Genomic DNA, 20285 nt, shown 5'->3' with positions numbered 1-20285 from the left:
AAAAGTTCTAATAATGATTGCCAATGGCTCCGCTAATTCCTATGGTGTGGTCTACTTGGGCTTTGGATATGTTCCATTTTACAGGGTCATGCATTAAAATAAGCTGAAAAAGAAATTAATGGCTGGCATGAATACGAAACACAAACATCAAGGTAGGCCCCACAGGGCCAACACATCACCACCCAATCTGCATCCCTATACGATAGACCTCACCTTTAATAAATCACGACCTAAAAAATCTCTAGACCTGGAAAATCCTAGCCATCCAAATTTGGTAATGTTCTTTTATGAGCAGAGTTGCAGGCCGTATTTACTTTTGAAGCCTTTTTTTTTGCAGGCGATGGATCTCCTCTGTTGTTCCATTGAGAAGGTTCATGAATCATGGACCACCAAGGTGATGCAATCAAACCAGCTTTCTTGATCATTGAACGATGGGTCATGGGCCCCCTGGAGGACAAACTGAAACTCCCAAGCATACCATGCACCATTGTACGTCCTCTAGGAAAAGAAAAGGATCATATATATGTATTTAATTCCCTTTAACTAAGGTCCACTCGATTTGACATTCTAACCGTTAGAGAGAAATTTGAAAAAAAACTAAAGGTCCACATTTAACAAGAGAAAAGTCTAATTGTTAGACGGTTAGGATAGTGGTTATCCATTAAGCAGTCCCACTAATAGCCAAAAAGCACATTGACTTAATTGCCCAAGTGGGCCCAACGTGCATTTGGTAGTCAACATATGACCAGCAAAAATTCCATCAATTGGCTTACCATGGCTACGGTCCATCAGTGACCTTACCATGGATGGTTATGATGCAGAAAAATTCGTTGGCGGGACCACCGATTGTAAGATTGGTGGCCAACCGGTGCATGAAAAGAGCCCAAGGTATGATGGTGGTTTTCCATGAAGTGACCCCACGACTGATTGCCAGGACCCAAACATCACTCACTTTCCATGACAGCCCTAACTGCACAACTGGCAGCCTGTGTAGTAGAGTTATTGCTTCATACACATGGACAGCTAACTGTTCACGTGGCAACATGTAACCTAATTGGAGGTGGGGTATGTCTCCAGAATCAGATTCATTAGGAGATCCTGACCTCTGATTAATAAAATTAATTTCGTGAATCTGGACCATTACTCTTTTTCGTTCAACCGTCCGTTATATGTCTGCCAATCAACCCGTCAGTATCATATTTTGGCTTGTCATCTATCTATGGCGCAGTCTATTATTTTGTGATCAATCTGCGGACGAGTATGGTCCATGACACACTGCCAGCGTAAAAAATCGGACGCCGATTAGCTACTGACAGGTTGAGGAGCGAGACTCACTATGAAGTGACGTCACCAAGTTATGTGGTCCATCATGATGTATATTTTGCATCAACGCTGTCCATCCATTTGGAAAGATCATTTAGAATAAGAGCCCAAAAAATGAGTCAAATCTAAGGCTCCAGTGGACCCCACCATAGAAAACAGCAGGGAAAGCGATGCCCACCATTAAAAACTTTGAAAGGCCACAAAAGTTTTGGATCAATCTAATCCTTGTGTTTTCTCTTCTTTCATGTCTGTTTTAAGTTATGTACTGGTTGGATTTCAAATAAACATAACGTGGCCTCCAGAAGGTTTCATCGGTCTCCCACTGTTTTCTATGGTAGGGTCCATTATAGATTTGGATCCACGTCATTCCTTGGATCATGCCCTAAAATGATATCTCCAAATGGATGGACGGTGTGGATACAACATATAGTGGGGCCAACAGAACTTGGTGACGTTACTTCAGTAGCGAGGCTGCTCAACCTGTCAGTAGCTGATCCAGAAAAATCTTCCTCTTCTCGTATAGCAAGCCATACGGACGGCTAGGTTGTTCGACTAAGTGCATTTTGTGGCCCGTGCTCGCCAGATTGGGGCCCATGAAATGGGCGGCCATTCGGACATGACAGATGGATGAAGAAAAAAAAAGACATAAAAAGAAAAAAAACGATCATTCTTTTTAGTCTACCCCACACGCTCCACTCTCAGCACTCTTCACCTTCTTAGTTGTCTCCTTTTGGCGTTTCTCCACCGAAATCCCAACACTCAACCCCTCTCTCTATAAACCCTAGAAATCTTCAGAAGAAAGGCACAAAAACCCTTACAATAGAGGTCGGATACACGTGGCATTTCCCCTTACTCGATGCACCTATAGCTCGGCGGATAGAATGTCGACCTCCGACGCGCCGAAGCGCGCCCGCCCGGGGCCGTGGCCGCCGGTCCCCCCCACCGAGCCGACCACGTCAGCAATGCCGGCATCGTCGTGGGCGAAGAAGACGGGCTTCAAGCCGAGGCTCTCCGGCGATACGAATGCCAGCGACTCCGGTCAAATTGTTGCTGCTGCCGCTCCCGTGAAGCCACGCGAAGCTGAACCACAGCCCGATCTGGAATCCGGCCGGGCAGTACGGGCAGTGAATGGCGGGCAGGAGCCTGACAAAATGCCGGCGACTGCGGCGGATAGGGATCTAGCTACTAAGAAGAAGAAGGAGTCGGATGGAGGCGCTGGAGTGAATGGACAGCTTCGGTCTGAGCCACCACCGGTGAAGCATACCCGGGAAGAGGAGGTTGTCGATGCGTTGCCGCAATCATATGGTGATGAAGGTTTTGTGGCCCGGCACTCGCATATGAAGTACGAGCTCAGAGATACACCTGGCCTCGGTATGTTTCTTGCTTTAGATTACTTTGATTCGTTTGAAAATGTGATCTTTTGTGATTTTATTGATTTGATAAATCTGACATTTTTTGTTCAGTTCCTATCGGATTGTATGGATTCCAACATTATCTTTCTATCATGGGTTCTTTGATACTCATTCCGCTCGTTATAGTTCCTGCGATGGGCGGCACACATGTGAGTGATGTCTTACGTATTTTCCTTTATCTGATTTACAACGAATTTTGTGATTGGTAATTTGGAGTTCTCTATCATGGCAACTGTGCACAATGCTGTTTATCATGTGCCCCAATGACAAGTGGACATTTGGTGCAATGATGGGGCGATCAGGACTGCCTGTTTTGTGGGTCCTACTGCTGATGGGTTGAAGAAATTTGAAATTTGGAATAATTGCACGGTACAAGCCATCTGATAGGAGGAACTTTTTCCCCTGTTGGATGTGGGCCATTGCCAATGGTGTTACAATTGAGATGGTTGAGTCATTTGCTTGTTGGTCTGTGGAACACGAACATCTTTGTTGGAGCTCACCAGATGTATGGTCTGGATCACAAAGCCATTGTGCCACTTGTGCATGACTGCATGGTGCATATTTTAGATTTCTATTATTTCAAAAGTTCAAGGTAGCAATGTGGAGATCTTTGCACTAATTGATAAGAGTGGCAGGAAGACACTTCCATGGTGGTGTCGACTGTGCTTTTCGTGTCAGGGGTGACGACACTTTTGCACACATTCTTTGGGTCAAGGCTGCCATTGATACAAGGCCCCTCTTTCGTATATCTAGCTCCGGCCTTGGCAATAATCAACTCCCCCCAGTTTCTGACATTGAATGGGAATGTAGGTTTCTCACTGCCCATCTTGTGTTTTTTTATTTACATGACCTGTTTTCAACATATTTCTTATTATGCGACCATGTTGTGTTTATACGATATGGTTTGACATCGGTGTAATAATTTTTCTTTGAGCGATAATTAATTTTCAATTTCGGGACTGAAACAAATTTTGACAGTATATTGTGGATTGTCGTTCCGTACCAAATTGTTGCTGTAACATCATTGCTTTGCTACTTGATATTGTAATAGGAAGTAACCAGTCATCTTTGTCTTGGTTTCTTAGCAGCACAACTTTTTTTTTTTTTTTTAAAATATTGTTATAGCCATTTTTAGGTGCTTTCTAATAGGTGGGGTGAAATGTTATAGTTAGAACATGTTGTGGAATTGATCTTTTGTTTTGATAACACTAGCTGACGGTGGCTAGAGATTTATATTACATTGTTTAACGCTGTGCAAGGACATGATAATTTTATGTTTCTACCATGCTGCCAGCTGTCGACAAAAGCTTGCATGCCCAACACCATGAACATAGCTCAGTTTATAACTTTTACTTTTTGATCTATTGTTATTATTTTGTACATATAAATAACTGGTGTTATATTTTCATTATTATTATTATTATTTTTTCATTTTTTTTCCACACATGGATGATTAGAATACACTATTGAAACATAGTGTGATATTAATATTTTAATGTTTCTCTATGTTCATGTTTGTATATTGGGTTAAAGGGGTTTGTGTATCACACACCATACCGTTTCTGGCACCAATATTGAAGGTTTATGGTTCTCTATTTTTTTTTGGTAGGCAATGATAATTTATTATAAGCAAAAACAAGGACAGTATAACATGGCGGGGCTGATGACGGACCATCCTTCTCTTTAGACTAATGACCCTGGAGTCCTAGACCCCAATCATTAGAGCTGGCTCCTTAGGAAAAGAATTCTATATCTATTTAAAGGGTTGTGAGGGGATTGGGCAACCTCAAAGTGGCTACAGCAACGTGTCAGTTGGAAACACCCAGGAAAATATGTAAGGAAAATCAATAGGCGTTGATCATAGGTCTTCTGTGTAGCCACATAAGCAAAGCCCTGTTGTTTCCTGGAACTTACTTTAGAAAACTGAGATGAATTAATATTCAGGAGTGGAATGTTAACTCATCTTTGTTTTGTAGGGAAGTTCCACAAAACTTTCGCTGATGTTGTCTTATGGAGGGCCCGTTGTTAGTAGTTGTCCATTCTCAGGATATACTTTCCTGAGGCTTCCAGAGCTTAATGGAAGTTTTCTTCCTTTTCTTGTAACTAGCAAATTTTCTCCTTTATTCTAATTAATTTATAGCAACAAATTCTTTTCAATTGATAATTTTAGAGCAACAAATGTCTTGCATTAATTTCACTATGGGAACTTAAACAAACATTAGGGAGAGCTCAAGCAAGAGATGCAAGTATGCAACATATCAGGAATAACATTTGAGATCAGTTTCTCAGCGTACATACTCAGGTTGTGGCTTTGTATCACATCACAAGATACTATGCTTTGAATTATATGTGTGTTACTTTGGGGGCTAAGCCATATTCTACCTATATGTGGTGTCATGTTGTGGAAAAATTTGAATAGAGCCTTGTAATGTGGTAAAAGAACTACTTATCTTTTGGAGGCTACATCTCCCTTATAAACAAGGTATTCCGTAATGGTAACGGTTGCCATAACGATCACCACTGTTACCTTTACGCTACAAGTCATAACGGATGTTACTGCCCCTGTAATGACCATTACGGTCTCTTTTTTATTTAACAAAAAATCTAAAAAACCTATATCTGCCCTGTAACGTTGAAAAATATATATATTTAAAAAACCTATATCTGTCCAGACCATTACCGGACCGTTACAACCTTTATAGGGGGTGTAATGGGCCGTTAAATGCGGTTACAGGTTATTAATATATATATATATATATATATATATATATATATTTTCCATAATGGCTGTTATGGTCGTTACGGCTGTTACCTTTACGTAACAGCCTTTACAGTTCTGTAACAGCCTTTATGGCACACCATGCTCATAAAAGCTTCTTTGGCAAGGTATTCCATAACGGTAATGGTGGCCGTAACAACCACCACTGCTACTTTTACAATACAGGCCGTAGCAGTTGTTACAGCCCCGCAACAGCCGTTACGGTCTCTCTCTCTTTCTTTCTCTCTCTCTCTCTCTTTTGAGAATTAACTGCGAATATCATTAAAAACCAAAGAAAACAAAAAAAGGGGAAAACCTGCTGAGATAGTAGGCCTCGCACCTAACAAAAAGGGGAAAAATTACAAGAAGAAAGATTAACCACATTCGAAGCCCATTCGAAAATGAGATGGTGCACCCTTCTAACTATGACCTCCACAGGATTGGAAGCATCACGAAAACTTCTATTGTTTTTTTCTTCCCAGATTGCCCACCAAACGGCTAGAAGAGTCATTCTCCAAACCACAACAATATCTTTTTCCGAGGATACACCTTCCCAGGCTGCGAGCAGGCGATCCGTAGAATGTGGAAAGGACCAAGAAACCGCACACGAAGACAGCAAAACTGACCACACCTGATGGAAGAACGGACAATGAATGAATAGATGATCAGTCGTTTCTTTGTTTGCCATGCAACAAAGACAGATGTTAGGAATAATCATTCCCCTTTTCCTTATATTATCAACCGTAAGAACTTTCCTTCTCCCCACTAACCAACCAAAAGCCGAAATCTTAGGAGACACTTTGTACTTCCAAACTTTTGTTGTCATCGCCTTATTAGGAGTCACTGATTTTCTACCTATGCAAAGATATAGGGATTTAACTGAAAAAAGGCCCTTCTTGTCCGGATGCCAAATCAGCTTATCATCTTGATTTATGTTGGGGTGCTTGTTGCCGATATGAAGGAGGAGAGCCACATATTCCTCAATTTCCCAGTCATAAAGATTCCTTCTACAAGGGGGGTGCCAAACCGTTTCATTACCATGAATCGAATAACAATCAACAACCGCAATAGAACGATCGGGAGCCAAACGATAGATGAAAGGGAAATCCTCCTTCAAAGCCGAAAAGCCAACCCAAATATCTTCCCAAAATCTGATCTTATCTCCTTTGCCTATAGAGTGCCCAATCCTATTCCGAACTTCCTTGCTAGAACTAAGCACCCCTCTCCATAAGGAAGAAGCTCTATAGGAGGAGGACTCCTTGGACCACCACCTGTTGGCCGAGCGGCCATATTACATTTGATAAGCCTGTTCCATAATGCCTCCTCTTCAGTCCCGAGTCTCCACCACCAGTTGCCTAATGAGGCTCGGTTCATAACTTTGAGATTTCTAACACCTGCCCTACCTTCTTGATATTGCTAACACACCTCGTTCCAATCTAGCAAGTGAAGTTTCTTCTTATCCTCCATCCCATGCCAAAGTAAATCCCGTCTCAATTTTTCTAAGGTCACAAGAATCTTAGCCGGGCACTTGAATAGAGACATGAAGTATAAAGGAAGATTAGAAAGAGCCGCTTTTCTAAGGTCCCGTCTCTCTCTCTCTCTCTCTCTCTCTCTCTCTCTCTTTCTTTTTAGTTTTAAATTGAAAAAGAAAACTCAAAAAAACTATAGCTGCCCCGTAATGTTGAAAAGAAATCTGAAAAATTTGTCTATGCCTCGTAACAGACCATTACGGGGTTGTTACGACCTTTACATGGGGCGTAACGGGCCGTTAATGGTTGTTACGGGACATGTTTTCCAAAACAACTGTCATGACCGTTACAACCCCGTAACGTGTAACGGTTGCCATCATTTCCTTTATGTAACGGCTTTTATGACACATCGTAATCTTTGGCCAACCTCTTAGCATACCATTTACCATCCATCCATCTTCAAAATTTCTATGGCCATTGTAAAATGTAATGCGGGGGCATTTTCACACCGGGCTCGAGCGGAGTGGCTTGTGGGATGCAGAGGCACACTTGAGGTGGGCGGCCTGCATAACCCATGGATTTGGGGCTCGTGTGAGGCGGAGCCCGTGGATTTGGTGCCCACAAGAGGGCGGAACCCATGGATTTGGGGCTCACGAGGAGGGTTCGGCCGATGACCTAACCCATGGATTTGGGGCCTGGGCTTATGAGATAAAGAGATCAATTCGCCATGCTCTATCAGTTCGAGCTTTTAGAGCAAGTGGTTATTTGTCCTGCATCAAATTGATCTCAGAGGCAGGTTGGTCTCGTGTTTGAGACTCCTCACTAGGGGTGATTAATGCGGGGACATTTTCACATCGGGCTCGAGTGGGGTGACCTGTGGGATGCAGGGGCACATTCGAGGTGGGCGGTCCTCATAACTTATGGATTTGGGGCCACGAGAGGGCGGAACCCATGGATTTGGGGATCACGATGAGGGTTCGGCCGAGGACCTAACTCATGGATTTGGGGCCTGGGCTATGAGATAAATGGATTAATTCGCCATGCTCTATCAGTTCGAGCTTTTAGAGCAAGTGGTTAATTGTCCTGTATGAAAATGACTCAAGAAGATTCAAAGGGACATTCCAAAGGAACTTTGAAGGAAGAAATGAGAAACACATATACCCTTTAATAAAGTGAAAAGATGATAAAAATTCATGTAAGAGGGAGAGATCGAGTAGGAATGATTAGGGAGCAAAATTGGAGCCTCGTTGCGAATGTTGTTGGAGGCATTCCATGGAGCTTGGGAGTTGTATATTATGGAGGGAGCTTTTGCGTATGGAGTATGGATGATTATTATTATCTATTATTTTTTGAGAGGTAACTAAGCTTTTATTAAGAAAACTCACCAAAGACAAATAGCAAATACAAAGCCAAAACGCACTCACACCCAAGAATCTAAATACAAAGAGGTTCTACTAATAACCTCCTCAACTCTCACCCCAATATTGTTGAAACAACCCCTGTTCCTCACTCTCCATATAGGTTAGAAAACTGCCATAATGAGGAGCCTGGGCCTAGATTTGCCGATCCTCCCAACTCCTCCCCCATGCCAAGCCCAAAGGAGGCCATCCACCAATGTTGGCACCACCCTAGACAACTGGACCGACGAGACACCTTAAAGGCTATGGTGGGGCAATGAATAAAGATGTGGTTAATCGTCTCCTCATCACTCATGCGCATGAAGCAAATGTTCAGAAGAATCATCGACCTTCTCTGTACATTATCTATTGTGAGGATTCGTTTCCGACAAACCAACCACACGAGGATGAGCCCCATAAAACCAATGATGGAACGGATGCCTAGGGAGACCATGCGAATTCTCCAAAACCACACCAAATAACGATTTAACAAATAACTTCCTAGAAGCGCTTCTACGCCACACCAATGAGTCCTCTCGAGGATCAAACTTCACTTTCCTTAACAGCTATTGGAGGCTAGATTAAAAAGGGGGTGGGACCTGAGAATTAGTGGTAAATGGGTCTGACGTATGGAAATTGAAAAGGCACACAAAATGGTTAATGATCAAACAATTTGGGGGATGATCTTCGAAGAAGGTATCTATTTCAATATTGTAGATAATGGATGAGGAGTATGGTTGATCAAATAGGGGTTGGGACCTAAGCATATTGCAATGGGAAATGGGACCCACATGTGGAAACTGAAAAGGCCTAAGCAAAATGGTTAACATTCAAACAATTTGGGGAAAGATATTCGAGGAAGGCATCGGTTTCAATATTACATAAGGTGAAAGATGAGGTTATGGGAAGATGAATGTTTGGGAGACAAGGCCCCTTGCTTTGACATTCCCAACTAAATCCCAAAGTTATATAAAGTGGTTTCCAAAAAAGAATCTCCCGTGAAAGATTATTTTAAGGTGTTGGGGGGCCACAGTTGTGGAGCATGGCTTACACAGTAAACCTTAATCACTACTAAATGGAAGATTTCCTTGAGTTGTTGTAGGAGATATTCCAAGGAGCTGGATGCGTTATGAAGATTTTGCATGAGCTTCCTCGAGAAGTTCCTCACTATCTTCCTTAAGCTTCTAACTTTCAATAAAATCAATAGTTTTGAAACTAAGATTCCCAGTTGAAGTCAACAAATCAAGAGCATATTTCCATGGAGACAGAACTATACTCTTCTTCGACCGAGAAACTTCAATTTTAATAAAGATTTTAATGGTACTGAATCTTTAATATCAAATACCTTGCTTAAATATAATTTCAGTGTTAATATACCATTAACATCATCACCTGTAACAAGAATATCATCCACAAACACGTTCACAATAATAGTCCCCTTCGCATGCCGCTTGACGAACACAGAATGATCAAAGAATGGATACGAGTGAAACCAATACTAATTAAGGCCCTACTAAACCTTTCAAATCAGTTGCGAGGAGCTTGCTTCAACCCATATCGCCTTCTTCAGATGATATCATTTGCTTTTCTCCCCCCTTTGAGCAAATCTAGATGGAGGAAGCATATAGATCTCATTGGTCAAATCATCATTCAAAAAAGTATCCTTGACATCCGACTAATGCAAGGGCCAATTCAAATTGGCAGCAAGAGGAATAATAACTCGTATAGAGTTTATCTTAGCAACAAGAGTAAAGGTCTTGAATAATCCTTACCAAAGGTTTGGGTAAAACATCTAATTGCAAGGTGGGTTTATGGCGAGCTATATTTCCATTGGGTTGTACTTGAGAAGTATGATTCCCTTCAAGAGCTACCATCTCCTCCTTTATAGCTTGGTGTCGCAGAGGAAAAATAAAAGCATTTTAAAGATTTTTAGGAATGGTGGATGAAGAACACTCAATAGCCGAAACAAAGGATTGATGATGGGGGGATAATGAATGCTAGGAAACAAACCTTTGAATAGGATGAGAGGTACACTATGTCTTTGCTTTTCTTACACCAAGAGGTTAACTAAAGGTAGGTTCTAAATAAGGATCATCATAACTAGACAATCAAGTAGGAACAATATCAGTACCTGTAGCCAAAAGAGCATGTTTCGTGGTGTGGTGTCCTAAGAAAGAATGGGTTTATAAACATTCATTTGTTCATATACTCTCAAGTTTAACTTAGTGGAATCAACAACCTTATTTTTATCACTATCAAGATTAGAAGACGCAGACATTGTGATTAGACTCAAGAATATGAACATGAAGAACCATAAAATGTCTCTCCCTTTCTATAAAAAAAGTATGGAGTATCCCTTTTGTGAAGACAATGCTTTTTAGTAAGAGGATGAAGACATTTATATATCATTTGTGAAGATGAATATCCCAAGAAAATGCATTTGACAACTCTATTTGACTATTTAACAATTTGTTTCTAAGAGGATCAGTGTTATGGACATAACATAAACACTCAAAGACATGCAGGGGAATGCCAGAGATTGGATAGAAGTATGAAAAAATATTAAATAATAGACTTTCTAGCAAGAACTTTAGTGGGAAGACGGTTGCTCATATGGTAGGCTGTAATAACAATATTTGACAAAAAAGATTTAGGAACAAATATTCCAACCAAAAGAGCAAGAGTGACTTATAAAAGATGTCTATTCTTTCTTTCAACCACGCCATTTTGTTGTCGGGTATATGCACATGTGGTCTGAGAGTTAATACCATGCTTTTGAAAAAGAAGAAGAAGAAGGAGAAGAAGAAGGAAAGAGGCTTAGGAGCACTTAGGCTCTAATACGATGTCAAAGGAGGAGAGAATTTGAGAAAGAGAGGAAGAGAGATTATGAGGGAAAGAGAGCACATAGTGCTGGGATGTCATGCCCCTTCTTATTTATAATAATAGGAGGGAAGGTACAATTACATATATGCGCTTATTATTATTATTTTTGATGACGTCAGGGTGTCCCTGCCCAATTTTGAGACGAGACTATTCCCTACGGATGCATGCAATCACCCACAAACCACGTGCATAGGGTAATCCCAAGGAGGGGAATTGAACTTGCGTCTGTGGGGAGTACATCGATGATGCTTACTGTTTGCCATATACATGCACTTATTATGAAAGAAAAAAACTTTAAAAAAGATTAGGGGCCAAATAATGAAAGCATAAAAGAAAGAGAGAAATGGGAAAAAGGCTAAGAGTGAGGCCCATAACACATAAGGCCGAGGTGTATGTACCTGTCAGAGTTTTAAATAGCATGTAGCGTATAGTGTGGCATTTGGCCCTTTATAGTGTGTAGTGTAAGCTACACAATCCTTAATATTTTTAATTAAAATAATAGAAAATATGATAAAATTTACAAAATGCATAATTTTTATGAGTTCTTGACTATGAATCTGGATCATCAACCACTTATTTCCATGCAAAATCTCTCTCTCTGCCTTTAGACATCTCTAAGTGTGACTTATTTATTTATTTATTGAAACACTACAAATTCATGATATAGACCACAACTTTGACGCAGGACATGAAAATTAAATATGATATGCGAGATTTCAAGCTTAAGATCACGTTAGTTCAGAAACAATTACACAAATTCCATATCCCACATGAAAGTCCAAACATTCAATTAAGGGGAATCTATTCGGGTCCAGGCCTACACATGATAGGGCTGGATCAATAAAAATTATGAACCAAATGATACTCAAAGATAAGAAATAATCATCCACACATGCATAGTAATCAGTCCCTAATCTAAGGGATTCAGAAATTCCAATTCGAGGAACCCTAGAGTAAGAAAAAGGACATAAAATTGGAAATTTGAGTAATTTAGGGTTAGGTTTAGGGATTTTGGGTGAAAACGGAGTGAAAGAGAGGAGAGAGACGAACCAGATAAGTACTGCACGCGTGGACAACGACAATGGCCGAGACGCACGTGCGTGTGATCCCGGCCGCACGTGTGTGGGGCCTACTATTCAGAAAAAGGCCACCTTGGCCCTGGTCGGCCAGGGATGGACTCCAAAACTGCCAAATCTCAGCTCGATCCGATGTACGGTTTGTGTGTGATGCTCCGCCGAAGTTTCAGCCCTCCTGTAAGGCTAGATTCTGAAATTCTGCTGTGGGGAGGAGAATTGCTGCAATAGATGATTGATTCGAAGTGTAGATGATGGGGTGAGATGAGAAGAAGGGATGGTAGAAGATAGGTAGTAGAGATAGCGATGGATGGGGGTGAATCGGGATAGATGTGGCTTCGCACCACGGTAGTTAACCGTTCGATGAAGGGAGGGCTTCGCACCCTATTAGGCTTCACAACTTAGAGAGTAGGAAAACGCAGAATTTTTATTAATCTTTAATCAATTAAAAAAAAGCTACAAGGGGTGCCTATTTATAGGAAAACCCTATACCCCAAAACTCGCGTCATGTGCGCAACCTATTACTTGGCGATGAAGTAAATCAAAATAAAAACTAATCAAAGAAATTTAAAGCGTCCATGATGTTCTAAATAACATTAATAAGCAAAACCTAAAATATTAAATCAATCTGACTAGTGGGCCACGATCATGAGATCCCATGATGGGCTTTTCTTGACTAACGGGCTCACTCTTTTGAATCAAAACTTCGTCTTCTAGGTAGGAGGCCCTCCCTGGACGTCGTCATCAATCCAGATCGACGGTGGGGCTCTCCTTCTGGCGTACGTGCGTAGGGGGGCGGCATGAGTGCGTGTGATGTCCCCATTAAACTTGGATGGTCCAGATTAGTTTAATGTAGTGCCATGTGTCATAGGTATAACTCATCACCATTTTAAAATAGGTGTTAAACTAAAATAGAAAAAACACTTAAAAAATGAGATTTCAGGTAGCTTATGCTATCCACGCTATACATTATGCTATGCTATATGTAGCGTACGCTACATGCACTGTAGCTTTCGCTACATACCCTGTAACTTACACTACTAGGGAATTATGCTACTTGCGTACACTACATAGCGTTTTCGCTACGCTACGTTACAACGCTACTGAAAACACTGGTACCTGTGGGCTCAATCATAGGCCCACATGCACCTACACCTACACCTACAATTAATATATGGAAGTATAGTGGTCCAACATTGTGTACCAGACTATGTACATGCTTTTACTTTTTTACATATATTCTCAATAACTTGAACCCAACCTAAGGTCGGATTGAGGATTTACAGCCCGAGCCACCAGACCTCAGCCCACCGAACCCAACCTGACCTAAAGGGTTGGGCCAGTCAGGTTCGGGTTGAGGCCAACCCATGGTGCACCCCTAAAAGGTCATGCAATTTAGGATGCTTTTCTGTTTTTGTACTTTTATCTTTTCTTTAGTATATTCACCTTAACTGATTTTTTCATATATTTGAAGTTTTCTGTTTTTGTACTTTTATCTTTTATCAAATTTCATATATATATATATATATATATATATATATATATATGCAAAATTTTGTAAACAAGGGATTGACCTTTAGGTAAGATTCTGTAAGGTTTGCATGGGATCATATTTCAACTGATCATGATTGAGCTTAGAAATTTAATGTTCATCGGAGCTTTCATGGTAACCTGGGTCCTGCTAGGACCGAGGGCATCGTTCAAGATGAGCAAGTTGGAGTCTGCGGAATTCCCTGTGTTGAATGGGAAACAAATTCAAATGAGGCAGAGTTAAGGGCCTTATGGGTTGGGGTGGGTTGGCCTGCATGCCAGTGGTTGCTGAAGGGTATTTGACCAATCCATAAAACAAGCCCTTTCTTCTCTTTGCTTCCCTTGGAAGTGGGTTAATTGGGTTAAAGAAATTCAGGAAATTTGTATGTCCTTACTAGCATATTCCCAGGGAGGGAAATCTAAAGTCGATCCTCTTGCTAGGGAAGGGTGGTTGTGCCTTTCGATTTGCAGATGCCTTTTTATTTTGTAATTTGTTCTTTTTTTCTTTAATAAATTTATTAAAATTCACCTTTTTCGATCAAAGAAAGAAAGTCTCTTTGTTTCTTTGTATAAAATATCCTGTTTGAATGCGGAAGCTAATGGTGGATTACTAGGCAAACCTTAGAGTGGAAAGTTGGGCATGTACATTGGATATATTTCAATAGCGTTGGTTGTCAGGTTGCTTAGCTCCTTGTTTTTGTATTGTTTCTTCTTTGATACATGGCTGGTAAAATGAAGAGAACGGGACTAATGAGTCATCTAAATGCTGTGCCTAGTTGGTTGGTTTGCCATATATAGGATGAATAGCTTAATATGGACAACTTCCTAAAATTATTTTCTGCTTGTGTCTGGAACTGCAAATTCTGGATGTAGTTGTAGAAACAGTCTATGTTATCATTCTAATTTTTAATATATTTGTGACGTTGCTATTCTTTATTATTTAATAATGATGTTCTTAGTTTATCAAATTTCATACTCGGGAGTGGAATCTGCAATGGTTCTCAACCCATTAATTTTTCATGCAGAGTTTTAAGCACATCATGAAGGAGCTACAAGGGGCTATAATTATATCTTCTGCATTTCAAGCAATAATGGGTTACAGTGGTCTGATGTCAATCTTTTTGAGGTATGCTTCTCATCTGTCAGAAAAAAAAAAAAAATCTTTTTAAAGGTACGCATTTCAACAAGTTTGCATCTCTGTTACCATTCAAAAAGATAAAAAAAGATAGCATTCTTTTTTTTTTTTTTTTTTTTTTTTTGTGGTTGAATATTTTGGGATGTAATCTTTCATCACCTGCACATGGTATTTCATTTGCTTCTAAATTCAATACATTTTGGGAGCATGATATAGGCTTGAATGTGTATGAAATCAGTTGACCTTGTTTACAAAGAGGTCATTTTTTTCAGTTATATAATGCAGATTGACAGTTTGATTTTAAGCACCGGAACTGGTTGCCAAGGACTATTCATTTTGCAAAAGGCCACTATCCTTATATTAAAGGCTATTTAGCTGAATGCAGTTGTTCATATTAGCTACATATATGCACTCCTGATGTGATGCCAAACACTGAATTTTCCCATTAGAGTAAGATTGCATGATAAAGATTGTAAAGTAATGCTGGCATGCAACAGAAGTGACCACTGCATCTCTACTTGTAGAGGTGTTGTGTTCAGTCAATCATATAGAGAGAGAGAGCTTGAAACGGTTCGGGCCCTGTTCCAAAAAAAAAAAGAAGGAATGTAATGACCCCGTTACGGGCTGTTACTAGAGCTGGGCATCAGACCGAGTCAGATTGGATTGGGTCCAACTCGACTCGGTCTGAAATTTACATGGGCTGACCCGAATTCGATCCGATTCGGGACCGAGTCCGGGTCATCTGACTCGAACCAATCCAGACCACTGCTGGCCTGATCTGAGTTTGACTCGGTCAGGGAAACCGAGTCAGATTGGATTGGGCACGGTTCGAATCGGTCCTGATTTTATTTTTTTGAATTTTTTTTTAAAAACAAAAAATTCTAATCCGACTCTGTCCAATGACAATTTGATGACAATATACTTGTTCGGGCCTTTAACAATTTTCAGGTTATAAATCCAAACTATAAACACTTCTAAAACTGGATCCTGTGTGGGATAATGGTCATATAAACAGCCTAACCATCCAAAAAAAAAAAACCCCAGCTCGTATACAAAGAACCATTGCTTTTATCCCTTGCAGTTTGTGAATTTCATGGAGATAATGGCGTAAAACATCCCCTTATGCAAGAAGGAGACGCAGTTTGCTCTGGCGGCATTGATGGAAATACCATCACAATACAAAGCAACAATAGAACTTCATCTTTTGGGGTATTTACTTGTCTTTTTAATTGAGAGGAGTCTGGAGTGGCCAGATCGGGATCGAGATGGCTGCCTGCTCCTGCTCGTTCGGGTAGAGACGAGAGAGATTTTGGGGATTTAGGGTTCGGCGGCCGTTCAGGTGCGGGTGGAGGGTAGGTTAAAAAGTAAAAGGTATATATATATATATATATATATATATATATATATATAGGGTAAAATAGTAAATATACACAACTTATTAATAGATTCGGATCGGATCGGTTCAGATTGACATTGATCTGAACTCGATCTGATGAATGGTCGGATCTGATTGATCCTACTCGAACCGCATCGATCCAGGCCTTCGGTTTGGTTCGGATCGGGTCGGTTTCTGCCCAGCTCTAGCTGTTACTGGCTTGAAACAGTTCTTAATGGCCCAAGGCTGCTAAGCACATTTAATTAAAAAACGGCCATTATGCACATTTAACCACTTATTTCCATGCAAAATATCTCTCTTTGCCTTTAGACATCTTTAAGTGTGACTTTTTAAAAAAAAAAAATAAAAAAAAAATAAAAATAAAAATTGAAACACCACAAATTCATGATATAGACCAAAATTTGGATGGTCTGGATTAGTTTAATGTAGTGCCATGTGTCATAGGTATAAGTCATCAACATTTTAAAATAGGTGTTAAACTAAAATAGAAAAAACACTTAAAAAAATGAGATTTCAGGTAGCTTACGCTATCCACGCTACACGCTATGCTATGCTATATGTAGTGTACGCTACATGCACTGTATCTTACGCTACATGCACTGTAGCTTATGCTACTAGGGAATTACACTACTTGTGTACGCTACATAGCGTTTTCACTACGCTACGGCGCTATTGAAAACACTATCTCCTTGTACCAGTGTGCTTTCATTTCTAGTAGACAAATCTTAGATAGCATGTTGATTGCCCTTGGGTTCCTGCTAGAAAGCGGGTACACCAGTTGTGCTTTGTAAACTTGATCTTGGAAAGGCCTATGACCATGTCGACTGGTCATTTCTGCATCATATGACGCTTCGTATGGGCTTTGATTCCACATGGAGATCTTGGATTTTTTCTCGTCTCCTTTTCTAAGTTTTCGGTTCTCATTCATGGATCTCCATTTGGTTATTTTCAGTCCTCATGGGGCTTGTGTCAAGGTGACCTGCTATCTCTTTTCTCTTTATTTTGGGCTAAGAAGCTCTCAGTCGTATGCTATTAAGAGGCCAAGAGGCAGGGTTGTTTTCTGGGTTTTTGGTTGTGAATTTCTCCCAGTGCATCAATCACCTACAGTTTGTTGATGACACTTAATTGTTTTGTTAGGCTAGTGAGACTGGTAGAAAATTTGGGCATGTCTATTTGTTGGTTTGAAGTCGTTTGTGGGTTAAGGTAAATATTTCGAAGTTTGAATATTTTGGTATCCATTTGTCGGGTGTTGATATTGGCGAACTTGTTTGGGTGTCGAGTCGGCTCTTTCCCAACCTTATATCCGAGTCTCCCTCTTTGTGTGGGGAAACTAGCTTTGTATGTGTGGGATAGGCTCATTGAGAGGTTGGAGAAGAAACTCTCTCCTTGGAAGAGTAGGCTTCTTTCTCTCAGAGGTTGTATTACCTTCATTAAAGCCTCTCTTTCTCTAGGGGAAGGGATTTGGCTCCCACCCTTTAGGGATTTGGCTCTTGCCCTTTAGGCATTCAAGGGATGTCGAAATAGATGATCTAGTGAGACTCCTTTCCTGTTTGCAGAGGTTTGTGCTGTTTTTGGGTGAGGACTCGTTGGTTTGGAAGATCGGAAGTTCATCAGTATTCTTGGTGAAATCCTTCTACGACCATCTTTCTTAGCCTGTAGTCCTTCTCCGTGGCAGTCATAATGGCGTAGTTTGGTTCTGTGGGGCTCCTCCAAAGGTTGCTGCCTTCGCATGGTTGGTGGGGAGGAATCAGACATTGACGATTGATAATATTCAAAAACATGGCATGGTGCTGCCTGATGTGTGCTTGCTATGTTTTGGAGAGGTGGAATCTGTGGACCATTTATTCCTCCATTACACTTTCTCCTCGTTTATTTGGTTCGGAATCCTTTCCCTTGCAGCAATACCTTGGGAGATGCCCTCTATTGCCCATTTCTTCTGTTCTTGGCATGACTGTTCCGGTGCTAGGCTTGGCAAAAAGAAATGGAGATTATCTATGCTTTTGGTCCTCTGGGCGATTTGGGGAGAGCGAAATGATCGTTGAGTTAGAAAATATGTCCAAGGAGTAGTTGAATTGGTAGGATACCTGAGTTGAATAAGTAGCACGATAACAATTGAATAAATACATTGTATTAGGGCTGGCCCATGTTGGGCCTATTAGGCTAAATATGGGCACATGTTTTGCACACGACATGAAGTCTATGTATCATTGTTTAGGGTTAGGGTATGGAGCCCATACTAGGGTGTCCCAAATTGGTTACGTAACGGTCGATACGTAACGGTTACGGCTGACACCGTTACGCGATACGGGGTTGAAACGGGCACCCCCCCAATTTTGTGACTGTAACGGCCGTTACGGGCCATAATGGCTGTTACGTCCCGTAACAGCCATTACGGGCTAAAGAAAAAGGGGAAAAAAAAACGTACCTTTTTTCTTTTTTCTTTCTTTTCTTCTTCTTCTTCTCCTTCTTCTTCTTCTTCTTCTTCTCTCTCTCTCTCTCTCCCCCCCCCGCCCCCCTCTTTTTCCTTTTTCGGTTTCCCTCTTCTTTTCCTCTTTTTTCATTTGGTATCGCAAATAACTCTCTCTCCATTTTTTTTTTATTTGCAGCAGCTGACTGCTGCAAGTACGTGTCATGCTAAGACGAGCGCTGACACTCCTCGAGCTCCGAGTTGTACGAACGGTTCAAAGGAGATCAAAGTTACATGGGCTCCACAGTGATGTATTTATTATATCGACACTGTTCATCTAATTTTAGAGATCATTTTAAAGCATTACAAAAAAAATGAATCATATCCAAAGATCATCTGGACTGCACCAAAAATAATGGTGGAGATAATGATTTTCACCGTTAAACAATTCGTAGGGCCCACTGTAACGTTTATTTTCCATCCAATCTGTTGTAAGGTCAAAAAGACCTGAATGAAGAGGAAAAACAAATTTCGTATTAATCCAAAACATCTGTGATCCCAAAAAGGGTTTCAACAGTAGACGTTCAATCCCCCATTGCTTTTTGCAGTGTGGTCCACTTGATAATTAGATCTGTATTATTTTTCGTGTCAATCCTTAAGTCGAGCTCGTCAAATGAATGGACGGTTTAGATATAACACATACCTCATGATTAGGCCCACATGAATTGCTAACGTCAAATGAATGGACTGGGTACGCGGCACCCTTTTAACGGACAACTTAATAAATGGTACACGTGCCACATGGGCCCCACCATGATATATGTATTTTTTCCATGCTGTCCATCCATTTTGCCACATCATTTTAAGTCATGATCCAAAAAATTAGTAAGATCCAAATCTCAGGTGGACCATAGCATAGGAAACAGTGGTTATAGAATGCTTACCATTAAAAATTTCTTAAGGTCCACTGTAATGTTTATTTTCCATCTAACCTGTTAATAGGGTCACACTGACATGGATGAAGGGAAAACACACATGTCAGCTTGATCTAAAACTTTAGTAGCCCCCAATAAATTTTTAATGGTGGATGTTTAATTATTGTTGTTTCTTATGGTGCGGTCCACCTGAGCTTTGGATCTGCCTCATTTTTGGGCTCATGCCCTAAAATTATTTGGCAAAATGGATGGACGGTGTGGATATAACACATTCATCACGGGTGGGGCCCAAAAAACTTTGACACTCGTGTGCTACACTTCACAATCTGAGTCCCACCTAATTTGGGCCCTTAAAAAATTGTACATAAGACACGTATTAACTTAAAATTTACCAATTAAATTATGGACTGTAATTGCTAACTCATAATGCCAAAATCAAATTGTTTGAATAGTTTAATTGTTAATTTGTGGACGCTTATTTTTTAAAATAGGGCCTTTTGATTTTCTTTTTTCATGATTCACTATCCAATAAATGCCCACCAATTCGTAAGTGGGATAATTCCAATA

The 20285-nt window shown here is 40.6% G+C and overlaps 1 protein-coding gene across 2 annotated transcripts in view; it reads left to right on the top strand.

Annotated features, from left to right (window-relative positions):
- Window positions 1-1914: 1914 nt before the first annotated feature.
- LOC131251595 (nucleobase-ascorbate transporter 12-like) overlaps window positions 1915-20285 on the top strand; it is a 69709-nt gene continuing 51338 nt past the window's right edge. The window contains exons 1-4 of one of the 2 annotated variants that reach the window (XM_058252410.1): window positions 1922-2694; window positions 2787-2884; window positions 3371-3541; window positions 14871-14971. In XM_058252410.1, coding sequence (XP_058108393.1) covers window positions 2205-2694; window positions 2787-2884; window positions 3371-3541; window positions 14871-14971 — 860 coding nt within the window. In that variant the 5' untranslated portion in view covers window positions 1922-2204. Of the gene's footprint in view, window positions 2695-2786; window positions 2885-3370; window positions 3542-14870; window positions 14972-20285 lie in introns of both variants that reach the window. The other variant, XM_058252418.1, reaches the window with a different exon arrangement.

The sequence above is a fragment of the Magnolia sinica genome, chromosome 1, assembly GCF_029962835.1.
Source record: "Magnolia sinica isolate HGM2019 chromosome 1, MsV1, whole genome shotgun sequence".
Taxonomy (NCBI): domain Eukaryota; kingdom Viridiplantae; phylum Streptophyta; class Magnoliopsida; order Magnoliales; family Magnoliaceae; genus Magnolia; species Magnolia sinica.
Note: the sequence above shows the minus strand (reverse complement) of the source record. Positions and strands in the feature narration are given on the sequence as shown.